The following is a 13,852-nucleotide window of genomic DNA, read 5'->3' as shown; positions in this document are numbered from 1 at the left end:
AAAACTTACTAATACACCTTATCTTGCAATCGTGTGTGTGTGTCATAGTATTTAAAGAATCTGAGTATATATTGAAATATAAATTCTACGATATACTCAAAGTTTTGGAATATTTAGTTCAAATATCACCTCAATCAAAAATAATTACCAAATTAGTCAAGCAATTATAGTACAATAAAATCAAATTATAAATTAAAATTTTTAAAGCAATTATTATGTTATTATAATAGCTAATAATAGTTGTAATAATAATTATTGTTATTTGACAAGACTATGTCTAGTTTATAAAATTGCAGTGCGAACTGAGTTACCAGCTTAGAGGTATGAAGGAGTACATATCAGGAGTTGCAATTTGGCACAGAGTATTAGTGCCCAAATCATGCATGCATAAAAAACCAGACTTGTAGGCACTCGGGACCAAGAACCAAGTCAAAATAAAATATAAAATGGGGACACTCTACATACAGGCAGTAGTGTGATATTTGTTATGTCCCAAAGAGCACATGTGTTGCTCTTTGGGAAGTTGGAAATACGAACACTGTGAAATCAAATTTTGAAAAACGCATGCATTGGGAAGTTTGAATGTTGCGAAAAGCAAATGTTGATAAATCAAATTTTGACAAACAAATCTTTGAAAAAACCCATTTACCTGTCCTGTGTTATTCCTCACATATCTGGTCTCCACATGCTAACCTTGACCGGTTGACCAGACATATCTCATTTCATCATCTGAACATTTTTGAAACTAGATGGTGCGTTAGTTATAATTTTATATTAAAACTAACTTCCGAAATATATTTTTCTTTTTACATTTATTAATATATATAACATATATATTGTTTGTGCAAAATAAAAAAATAATTTTGGATGATACAATAACCAGGATTATTATTTTCAAAAACGGGAAATTTTTGTTAGGCATTGACAAAAGTTCTACCCGGGCAACACGCTATGGAGAGAAATTTCGAAATTGGATAGGTTGATTTTACCGAAAATGCATTGTGGGTGACCTTCTGGCTGAGGCCAGCAAAGTTTGAATGATTATGCTCAAAACCAGCGATACCAAAGAAGATTTGATAATGAAAACGAGACCCACCTTGAGCGTCAGTGATCCCGCTTAGTTGTGAGTCTCTGAGACATAGTCTTGTCCCAAATACGGCCTTGCTGTTTTACTTGTTAAAATGAAAAACTTTTAAACCAAAAGAATAAAATAATAAAAGGTAAAAAAAAATAATAAAACTGTCAATTCAATGATAGATCTTAATATAAAAACGATTTTCTTAAACCAAATAACTGGAGCGTTTATGTTCTATTATTGCAAACGTTTTTGACTCCCCTTCTGGGAATAATAGAACATAAATGCTCCAGTTATTTGGTTTAAGTAAGTCGTTTTTATATTCAACCTGGTGTGTGAGGAAATTAAGATAGATCTTAATTCTAGTGAATGTCAAAATTATTTCTGTAAATAATGTAACTTAAAATAATAAATATTCATAACCTTTGTATGTGATGATAAAAAAAAAGAAACTTTATAAAAACAAAACATTGCAAGATACATATACTTTAAAGTAATCCAAAGAGACAGAATATCTTTAACTTTTAAATCTATATATTTTTAATATTTTATGTGATAGAATTTGTATGTATAAATGTACTATATTTTTGAAAAGTTATATTCTTGTTTTATCTTATTAAACAAATTACCATAATTTTATAGGGGTGAAAAGATTAGAAGAAATGTGCTGCTTTGCATGTTTATCAGCTGTGGTTAATTATATTGTGTTTATGACATTTTTTCCTGCATGTTTATCTCTTGTATTAGAGGTAAGTTGATACATCAATTTATTAAATAAAAGTATAATTTTTATAATGGAACTAGGGGCTTTGCCCATTTGTTCCTAATATAGATTATTTTTAACAAAAATTTCAATAAGTATATCTTCATCTGTCTAATTCTGAGTAAGGATTTTGTAATGTAAACTAAGTTCAGATTTTCTTTGAAATGCATCTCCACACTCAAATTAGTTGGAAAATCACAGTTATTATATAAATTGCATAAACTTTCAGGTTTTCTGCATCAAAATTGAACATAGACCAACTTTTAGATTACAGAATTAAAAAAATTTTTTATTTCAAATCAGCAAATGTCACAATACGTTAGAATGTCCCATCAAAAAATGTTCCAGTTCTGTGGTTACGGGATTTGTTATTCTCACTTGTCCCTGGGCTTTGCCCATTTGTTCTCAGTATAGATTATTCATTTTCTGACAGTGCTGAAGGGCCTCCCTATACTTTGACACCACGTGACCGAAGGGTCGACATCACATCAGTGAAGATTGCAATGACAAGTTCTGTCAGGGCTGACACCACTGTGTCTTTATGGACAGACACAGAAATCCTTATGTTCTCGTGCGAACGATCATGTGTGTGAGCGAACGGATTCGGGATGGAGGGAGAGACAGTGCATCAGAAGTGACTCACTTAAAGACGGGTTAATGTAACAACTATTTAATTAATGGGTAACAATAGGTCATACAACATTTCAATTTTAAATATGCTAGCTTTTAGATACATTTCTATGATTGATAGATATTAGATATATATGTCAGATATTAACGTTTTTGTGATTCCTGAGAGAGAGAGTTTACAGAAGTTGCGCATGGCAATAAATACCTTTTATGATATCTTGATTGAGATTCTTGACTTGGGGTTGAGATTAGGATCTTGAGGGTGAGGATTTTGATCGCTGGCTTGGTCTGGATCAAGAAAGTTCTTCTAGGCACAATGGAAAGTAATGGGAAAAATCCGACGGGGTACTGATTGAGCACAGAAATTGTCACTGATACACAGAAAATTTCGATGACTTTAATCCAAGAGGGAAAGGCGACGACTGCCTTAATTTCTTGATTTTTTCACTGTTGAACCGATGAAATTGAGTTATTAGGTCGAGAGGTGATGAGAAAGCGTCGTTGTCAGGCCTGAGAACTTAACAGATGTTTAGCTCCCAGGTGTAAAAGTTGACAGTTATGTATCAAGTTTATAGTTACGATGTGATGTTATGAACAAATGATGTAAACACATGGAAAGTCTGGATTCGGATCCTCACAATTTAAAAAAATCAATCTTTTAAAAAACTTCTTAAAAGATTAAAAAACTTCAAAGTTAATGCAGAAGACAACCATCGTTTTTTATCTATAACTGCATTTTATCAGAGACAAAACTGCTAAGGATTACATCCGTTAGCTTTTATTAAAGGATTGATTTTTTTTTAAAAATATATAAAAAACAGACCATAAACATATACATTTATCTGTTACTTATAGATTGTTCATAACAAAAAATTTGTGACAGTTCAACCTCCCATGAGGGACCAACCCTGCTTGGACCATCTTGCACTTGCTTTGCTTCTTCCCTCACTCCACTCCCTTGGCTTTATATCCCATGAAACAGTTGGCCCCAACTCTTGTCATCCACTATCTTTGCTCCCATCTCAGTCCAACCTCCCTACCTTGCTTTGTTCCCCCTTTACTTCACTCAATTCTGCTCACTTCACTCACTTATTCAAAAATTTTGTAAAGGTTTGTAGATTCCTGGTGCTACTTTTTATGATGAAAAATGTATCATGTCAATTTCAAGCTTATTATTTTATATATAACAGGTATCTTTTTATTTTTTATATAACATTGTAGTTACATTTTGAAAAAGTGCCATGTTATATGAATCTGTGCTATATGAAACAAGGGACTAGTGCAAAACAGGGTTAGGTTCCAAAAGTTAATAAAAGTATACTATTGTTTTTTATTACATTTATTAAAGCAATCGATAATTTTCAATCAAGAATTAGCTAACACAATGAAAAATATTATATTATGCATTAATATTAATTTTTGTTAATGAGGGCATTTTCTTTTTACAAAGTATTGTTGTCTCCTGAGCCTTTTTATCAATCTCGATCAGAAATATTAATAACATTTTCATATTAAAAAAATTTTTATGGACAACAAAATAAAAATATGTTGTTAATCAACAAATGTTGTTCTAGAGAGTCACATTTATTCAGTTCAGGACCGAGCAATTTTTTTAAGAACTTGTGTTTGAATACTGAATTGTTTGAGTTGGAAACAGTTTGAGTATGACATACTACTGTATTTTGTTTGTCAGTTTTTATGAATGATTATTTACCCACAGTTAAAAAAATAACACTTTACTAAATACAAAGTTTAAACATTTTTAGGTAAGTTTATTTAAAATATACTAAGTTTATATAAAATCAAAACACAGTGACAGTCTTAAAGGCTAAAATCTGACGATGACAATGGCCTGGTTGATAGAAAAGCAAGGGCAAGGAAGAAAATTTTACTCTAGGCTAAATTGTATAAACAAGATACAATTTAGTTAATATTATTCTAATTGTATCATGTTTTCAACTTCTGTCATTTATTTACCACGTTACAGAATTAATTTTACTGTTTATAAAAACTGTTCAATAGCAATGAGTGTAAATGATTATAAATATATTTGTATCTTTTCTTGATAACATTATAGTAAAACAATGTTGAACAAAACAGGGTTTAGCAAAGACTTGATTTACACACACACAGTGCCAAAAATAACTGTCCACAGGAGAGCAATGCTGGAAAGTTCTTGCCACATGTGATCAGGGAGTGGGTTTTGTTGTATGAATAGAGCAAACCTATCAGTTAATTTGTTAATACCAGAATTCAGTGTTGACAATTGAAAAATGAAACAAAGTTAAACAGTAATTAAAGGGTAATACAAATGGCAAGAATTTAATAAGATAGAGTACAGATTACAGGTTTAAATATCATTACAACTTCAAACTGGTATCTGTTCTTAGTAATGCACTGGTAAAGCCTGTGTTCTCAAATGAAATCTTGACTTAAATGATTTTATCATTTGAGCACAGGCTTTACTACTGCCTCACTGAGAGTGGATACTAGTTTGAACATACTTTGGCTACTATTTTTGATTCCAGTCTGCAGCACTATCCTCCATTTTTTTACCATGTGGACTCCACAAAAACCTAAAGCTCCCAGTCCTCCACACACTTCCCTTCACCCTCATATCTTTGGGAGTTTTCCACTCCTGAGAACATGAGGGTTGTCCTCCACAGGTTCTTCCACTTAGACCAGACAGGGGTGTTGCCAATACTAAAGACAAGACACACCACAATGGGAAAGGTTAGGTGGTGAGGGACAAAATCCAACATATCCAAGACTGGCTACCCTCAGAAAAATTTCCAGGGTTTTTCGACCCATCTGGATTCGGTTCCCAGTTTCTCAATAGTGGCAGGTCAACATCTTAACTGCTTGGATGTCCGACCTTCGTCATTTTCACATTATTTGTTTACATAACATAGAATTCATTGAACCAAATATAATTATAGTAAAATACTTAGGATTTGTTGTAGAGTTTGATATTATTATTAATTTGTCTTTTTGTTATAGTTATCAAGAGATAGACAAGAAAGTAGACCAGTTTGGCATCTCAGTTCTTTGACTAAAGTACTTCAACAAGAGGAGGAACAGAAACCTAATCCTGTACTTCAGAGAGTTAAAGTTATAATGGTAAGAAAATTATTGTAAAAAATAAACTCTTATCATTTTTATGTGAGCAAAAGATTTTATCATGCTCGCTGTTCCAAATGAGATAATTAATGCTTAAAACTAAATGTTAGTATTAAATAAACACAAAGATAGAAATCTGATTTTAAATACATTTTTTATAAAATTTGGCAAGTTTTAAATTTTAATAAGTATTAGTTGTTTTCAGGGCTGTGGAGTCGGAGTTGGAGTCGTGGAGTTTTGGTGCTTTAGCATGAGTCAAAGTCATCAAAAAATCTGCCGACTCTGACTCCTTTTTACTTCCCGACTTGTAATATATATAAAATGGAAAAGTATTGGAATCGTGTCAAATTTGACCCTCCAAGTTTCTTTTGCAAATCTACATGTTTGGAGACCTCTTGAACCCCTCAAAAAAGTCAATAAAAGGGGAAAAATTTGTGCCCGTGTGTGTTGGCGTCTAATTTGTTTAATTTCTTTATTTTCTGTTCTGAGATATTAAATAATATCTCAGAATGGGTAAAGTTTAAGAAACAAAATATGGCACCTCTCTCATAACTGTTCTACATCTTGTAGCAATACCACCTTCAAACTCCAGCTTACTACTGTTATGGTATGTAGATTTAACTTATTTTGTAAAACAATCATCATATTATCTCACTAATTTTTAATACTGTTCATAATAGTATCCCTCACGTCAAGCTACCATTTAACATAATGAAGCCACCTTAAGCCTGTTCCTCTACACCCAATTATTACTCAATAATCATACTTTTATAACGGTTTCTTTGTCTTGTATAATTCTAAGTATCTCACCTTTTTTATATATGTATACCAACTGAAGAGGGACTATTCCGATAGTCCGAAATGCATTTTGGTTATTTCATGTCAATTATTAATTTAATAGTTTGTAATGTACACCCATTCTCGTTTTATTAAATGTATCCCATTGATATTTTGAGTGTTTGTGCTTATTATCACTGGTGTGATAAGTCCTTATTCCTACCTCACAGTAGTAGGTTTTTAATCAATATTTTACTCGTTATTAGCGTTCAAAATTTAAAAAAAACTAAAACTCATCTCTACCCTCAAAGTAAGCTTTTTTTTTGGCATTTTATAATAGTAGAGTAAAACCCGTTAAGATGTTCTCGCCTAAGATGTTAGAATGTGCATGGGGACACGATTTAGTTCAACCACTTTGATGCTTAATAACTAACTTCTGTGTTAAACCATCTGACTCCGATTCTGTCCACTCTGACCACAGAAATTATTAGGCTTCAAACAGGGTGAACAAAAATCATGCCCCCCACACACAGTCTAACATCCACACATATAGAAAAAAACCCTTGAATCTTTTGCATATCTCGAAATTTCAAGGTGTCCTGAATCCAAAAATGTAAAAATTTGGAAGGGGTTATTTTTTGACCCAGCGCTACACTTTTCCTCTGTTAAATATAACAGCCGAAAAAGTAAAAATTATCGAATACATATTTATATATTACTTAGAGTCTTATAGCTTTGGAATAAAAAGTTTCTATGTTCTATCATTATTAGAAGTCTATTTATTGAATCTTTTATTTTGAGGTCACGTGATGACATCAGAATTTCCGGGTCTCTTTCAGTAACAAGTTCGCTCCTGGTCAGAGTCGGATGGTAAGGAAAAGTCTTAGTTGGAGTAGGTAGATTTTTACGCAACTCCACAGCCCTGGTTGTTTTTTTGGAGGTGAATTGTACTTATCCTTGTGTTTTGATACACATTTATTTTAAAAAATTGTTTGAATGATTATTGAATGATTTGAACTGAACATTAAAAAATATTTAATATTTTTTAATGTTTTAATTAATAAACTTTTATGCATTTTGTAAATTTTATATTTTACTCTTAAATTTTTAACTATTTACAAGGATTTTATTATTTCAATGTCTTTTGTTATTTACATTTTTATGGGAAAATTATTTGTTTTGTTGGTGATAGTTATTGCATGCTATATAGCATTACCTTGCAAATGTAAATAAATAAATGAAATATTAGAACAAAATTATTATGATTTAAATATTAAAATTTGAATATGATCATATTGATGTAATTACCTTTCAATAGTTAAAGACTTTTATTATATTCCAGGTATAAACAACCTTTCTGTAGTAAAAATTAACATGACACTGTTTTGATAAGAGATTTGGCTAAAACATTAAAGACATTGAGTGTTATGGAAATTTTATGTAAAAGTGGATTATGTAAGATTATGATGTGAGCAACAAATTATAATTTTTCTTTAACCTGTTCTGTGTTATTCCTGACATATCTGAGGGTTATGACCTCTGACCTCGACCGGTTGACCCGAGATATCTTGTTTTAGCATCAGATTGTTTTTGAAACTAGATGTAAAGAAAATATATTTTTTTGGTTATTACATTTATATTATATCTATTTTGTTTGTACAGAATAAAAATATAATTTTAGCTGATACAATAGCCACAATTAATCTTTTCAAACATGTGTAATTTTCATTAGGCTTAACATTGACAAAAATTCAACATGGCATCACACACAATGGAGAAAACTTTGAACATTGGTTAGATTAAAACTGTAGATCTAAAGTTTTTCACTTGGCTGACTTATTCTTCATAAGCTGGCTGAGAGCCACAGAAGACCATAGGTACTAAGCCATATCTGTGCTTTATGTGACATCTAAATTAATTAATAGTTACAGAAGTGTAGATTGGACAGAAGTCCTGATAGCATAAGTGGAATTTATGGGTTAGAGTCCCACTCCACTGTAGGCCAATTCTTTTCTTCCACAATATTCTAAATTTAAAACAATTATTTATTATGATATTGCCACAATGCTGGGCTGCAATTTTTAATCATATCTTTAATAATTTTTTAATTTAAAATATATACTCTCCACCTCAAATAAAAGTGTCTTGCCCTTATGGGAAAGATGGCCATGTTCTTAGTGGCCAAAAATTGGCCGACAAGCAGGGATATGTGACATGTTGTGATGCAGTACTTAGCTCTTCTTTTCCCACAGCTCAGTTCTTTTCTGGCCCACATCTTCTCTCAAACACCTTAAAACTTCTATGTAGAACTCCTCGTTAACAGTGTCCGACCTTGTGGCATAAACTCATAATGGATTATACCTCTATAGTAACAAAATAATTAACATCAATCATCCTGATCTTGAATCTTCCTCAATCAATATTCTGCACAATTTATAAACCACTCATGACACTACGAACAACTCAGTCTTCTTAGGCCTTCCAAATTGAAGCCCATGTTTCAGTAAAAGTTTTGCTGGTCTTAAAACAAAATTTCACCCAAACATGTTACTCCTTAGGCTTTTATCTTCACTTCATAGAGTGGTCACTGCACATGTTTACTTTGACAACTCTAGATTGTCAGTCAATCAGAGTACTACAATGTGTTAAGTGGCATTATGTTGCAAAAGTTTTTGGCCACGTGGCACCACTTGCCAGAGTTTGATAAGTTTGATGGTTTATGTACTAAGACAAAGGTCCAGTCATCAGACCTCATATATACAGTATAACCTCTGAATGGTGGACACAATTGGGACCGAGAAGTTTGTATGCTATTTAGAGGTTTCCACTATTGGGAGGTACCGTAGATGTTGGCAGCCATACAGTATTTTAATGCAGTCATTATACAGTAAAGAATACGATGGATTATGAAAACATCAAATTTGCATAAGGAATGTTAAAATACTGAAAAGTATACATAGCATATGTAATTAAAATGTATATACAGTATGTTATTTATCTTTTCAGCTGTAAAAATCACATTTTAATTGAATTCTAAATAGTGAACAGCATACTTTAAGTGGAACATAAATGTTGATTAATTATTAATTCATCAAAAACAACCCGAGCTGAAGTAATGAAAAAATATGAAACTATTGTTATGAACAAGAAGGGTGGACAAATTAGGTGGTGAGAATTTGTTTATTTACGAAGGCGATTTGATTCTCTGCTGGTATACATGATATGATAAAAACAGTCATTCTAATTACCTTACGCCTTTATAGATATTGAATGTTTAAGTAAATGATTTTTTTTTTCCAGTCTGCTGGTTTAGTAATCGTGCATGCTCATAGCAGGTGGACTGTAACTATAGACACTGGAGCGGGTTTTGAATCACCTTCTTCATTATCTACGTCGTCAGAGAAAGATGTAAATTCGTTTCAGGATTTATCAAGCTGGTGTTTCTTTTTTTACAGGTACTTTTTTTTAAAATTTGCACTGTTTTAAAGATCTTTAATCATTATTTATGTGTTTCATGATTATTGCATTTATTTAATATTTTCCTTATATTTATTACAATAAATTTTTTGTTTTTGATTCTGTTCTAATTTAAAGTGTTAAATAAAGTGACTGAATTATATGCAATGATGTAACTAGAAATTTTAGTCTTCTTAACAAAATATACTAAAGGGGTTTTTGATGCTTTGGGCCTAGTCCTTCTACATTTATGATGGTATAGGAAGTTTACTTAATTTAGGAAAGTTACCAATTTTAAAATGTCAAACTGTAACAAAATATTATCCAGTAGGTAATTACATTGAAACTTTCTTCTGTTGTAAATAAATTTAAAATCAAACAAAAAAAGGAAAAACATTTCAAAGGTAATCAAGAAAAGATCTATAACCAAAATATAAATTATTAGTTATAACAAAAAGTAAGAAAGATAATAAAAATTATAAATTTGCAAAAACAAAAACACAAATAAATTACAAAAATAATCGCAGCAGTTGCATAAGATTACAGCCAATATTTTGATTAAATAATTAGATTAATAGATAAATAATAAATATATGTTCCACATCCACCAAATTAAAATTTCAAAAATATTTTCTACTATTTCAACCTCAAAAATTTTAATTAACTCTATTCTATCTAATTTTTCAGCTTCTTCTTCAATTGCAATTAAAGATAGATAATACAAATGTGTGTGGTATATTAAATTTCATAAGTAGTTTTAATAATTTTTAAGTTACTAAAAGACATTTCTATTGTTGCCACCATCATTAGCAAAGTTAAATATAAAAGTCCAGGAAAATTGCACAATAAATTATTCAATTTTATGATTAATAATTTGGCAAATTTTCATTGGCAAAATTGTTTTTATTGTATGTATTTGCAATTTCATAAAACTATTTTTCACAATTTGTAAAAGTTGAAATGAATTTTTAAAAAGATACCACAAAGATGGATGAGATTACAATAAAAGCACACATCAATATCTGTAAACCAGTTAAAAGGAACCAATTTATTATAACAAACATTTTCAAATGTCTTTAGCATCATCATCAGGTTACAGTCTTACATAAAACAAAATTTAAATAAAATGGATTTCTTTAAATTCATGATGGTGGTTGCATACGTGGAAGAATGGTAAAGAAAAATTAAAATAAATTATGAAACAGTGAAACAAGAGTTAAATAAAGTACATATAAATAAAAGTAATAAATATTAAAAAAAAATAAAAATAGCTTTTCAAGCATGCAATATTGAAGATGTGTCCTTAAAATTAATTGTGAAATCTTTCTTAATCACTTTGTAAATTTGAAGGTTTGAGATACTTGAGCTGTGCAGGAACAGACATGCTATGTGTGAGATGTGTATTATCAAAAGCCAGTTGGATGTCATTGTCGTAAGCAAAGGCTGCAAGGGCAGTCGTGCACAAACTGTGTGGTAATTAATGTTCCTTGAGTCTAATATTCAGTTTCCTGCAGTAAACTCCAATGTACGGTACTCATATTGTTGATTTACCTTATTATCAAAAATAGGAATCGTGTAAATGCCAGTTCGTAAATGCCAGTTCGTAAAGATTGATTGTGTGTCTTTTTATCAGTCAACAAGTAAAAAACTGCTGAACTTCTCTTAAATGCAATACTAATGTTGGCTAACCATAGAGAACCCTGTTAAAAGTAATGGTCTTTTATTTTTGGAATAAAATATTCTTCGACATAAATTATGCTTTTTAAATCATAACATGTGTTTTGATTATCCAATATAACCAAAAAATTATAACAAAATAAAATACATTTAAATATAAAAAAGAAAATAGAATACAATTAAAAATAAAGTAAAAATAATAATGAAATGAAAATCAAGAGTTTGATAAGTTTGATGGTTTATGTACTAAGACAAAGGTCCAGTCATCAGACCTCATATATACAGTATAACCTCTGAATGGTGGACACAATTGGGANATTAATCAAATAAGATTATTTTAATCAAAAAAGTGTGTTCAAATATTTAGTACTTAAGAAAATTTCTTATACAGTGTAGATAAAAAGTCCCTTGCCAAATAGGGAAGGAGATTGCAAATTACAGTTGGAAGACACTAAGTGACTTTAATGACATTTAATGCAGTCTGTATGACAATCAGGTTGAGACTAGTGTGAGTATGGAGTGTTGTACACCACAATACTCATTAACACTGATGTTCAAACATTGTTCAAGTACTCAAATACAATGTTATACATGATCACTTGTCACCACTGCATGGGTTTGCATGTGGAATGTTATAAAGAATGGTACAGAGCAGTGGCATGCTGTGACATTTGATGATAGGGAAGCTGTGTTTCTGTAAGAAGCCAACTTCCAGGGGCAATCAGTTAATTGTGCGTGATGGTGTAGGGTCCATTCATATTCGTTTGTTTGATAAGCCAGTAAAAACCATAAACTTCTAAATGTATTTTTCATATCGCAATTACATTCTGAATTGCTAGCAAAGATATAAGGGCTACAATTAAAAATAAAGTAAAAATAATAATGAAATGAAAATAATCTTACTGGCTATGACAACACCATGGTTTTTATGTGATGTGTTTGTTACCCTCCTTTTTTAGGGGTTATTGAATAATGTTCATCATACAAAGGATAGTTTCCTTATAAGACACATGCTCAAATCTTGGCTGCTTAAAAATTCAGTTGGTGTTTTGTATTTGATTTGGTATCGTGTTCTTTAAGCTTATGTAACTTAAAAGTGTCCAATTCATACAGATGAAAACATTTGTTATATTAAATATTTTTGGTGTTTGTTTAACTGATTTGGTGTACTGGTTATTGTTAGATGATATATACCCATTCTTGAGGTGTTCATTATGTTTGTTCTTATAATAAAGTGGTTCCTTTTAACTGGATTACAGGTATTAGTGTGTACTTTTATTGAACAATTTTTATTCTTAATCTTATATATTTTTTGTAGATTATCTGTACATTTTAGGATTTTATTACTAAATATTAAGAACTCATCTGCATTTAGAAAGTAAAAATTGTCAATAAGTTTTTGCATTGTATTAAATCTTCTTATAATTTGTACAATATAAAAATCTGAAATTTTGGAAGACACGTGTATTCTAAAATTACCTTTGGCTTTTAAACTTGGTGTTTATTTCTAATGCATAATGATTTATTTTAACAAATTTATACTAAAGTAAACCTTGTGATTTCCTTAGATTACAAAAATGTTATTGGCAATAGTGCTCAATAGGAAAAAGCATCAATTTAACAGACTGATATAATTGTTAACACTGATTTTTGTCCTTAACATTAACTAAACAATGACTATACATGATATTTTTCAAATTATATTTATATGTTTTGTGGTATAGAGGTATATATATGAATGATTTCTATATTAGTGTGTATTAATTTAAAATTATGATGATTTTTTTAATATAGATGGTTATCTGTCAGTCCTGAACAAATGGTTATGGTAATAATTGCTGGTGCCTTAGCTGTGAAATATGTATTTTTTGAAAATCACGAATTATTAGAACATCTTTCGTCATCGGCAGTAACTTCGTCAAATAGGAATATTCGAAACCAAAACAACCAAACAATGTTTTCAATAAATGACTATCCTTCAAAATTAGAATATCAACCATTTTCTCCCATTCGAAAAGGTAATTCTTAGTATAAGTTAATGTAGTTTTGAAACATGTTTATTGGTAAATAATTTCATAACCATACATTTTTAATGCATTAACTATTAATTTAACAGATAAATAATAACTAGTTATTAAAATGCCTATTGAAATCAGTTATATTTACAATTCTTTCTTTGATGAAAAAGTATTTAATTGAAAAGCGATATTTTTATTCAAAAAGTATTATTGTTTTGATGAGGATCAAATTTACTGTAATTTTATAAAATCCTAAAAGTGATTTTTTTAAAATAAAACAATACAACTTTTAATAATTATAATGAAAGAAAGATGATAAAAGTGGCAAAGCATTGT

General features: G+C 30.3%; 1 protein-coding gene across 1 annotated transcript in view; it reads left to right on the top strand.

Annotated features, from left to right (window-relative positions):
• LOC111635389 (3-hydroxy-3-methylglutaryl-coenzyme A reductase-like) overlaps positions 1 to 13,542 on the top strand; it is a 35,218-nt gene extending 21,676 nt beyond the window's left edge. Inside the window, exons 7-10 of the mRNA XM_023380343.1 lie at positions 1,718 to 1,824; positions 5,469 to 5,588; positions 9,666 to 9,820; positions 13,293 to 13,542. Coding sequence (XP_023236111.1) covers positions 1,718 to 1,824; positions 5,469 to 5,588; positions 9,666 to 9,820; positions 13,293 to 13,527 — 617 coding nt within the window. The 3' untranslated portion in view covers positions 13,528 to 13,542. The remainder of the gene's footprint in view (positions 1 to 1,717; positions 1,825 to 5,468; positions 5,589 to 9,665; positions 9,821 to 13,292) is intronic.
• Positions 13,543 to 13,852: the final 310 nt, after the last annotated feature.

This window comes from Centruroides sculpturatus, unplaced genomic scaffold (assembly GCF_000671375.1).
Source record: "Centruroides sculpturatus isolate CEXI.00-Female unplaced genomic scaffold, Cexi_2.0 scaffold744, whole genome shotgun sequence".
In the NCBI taxonomy this organism is placed as follows: domain Eukaryota; kingdom Metazoa; phylum Arthropoda; class Arachnida; order Scorpiones; family Buthidae; genus Centruroides; species Centruroides sculpturatus.
Note: the sequence above shows the minus strand (reverse complement) of the source record. Positions and strands in the feature narration are given on the sequence as shown.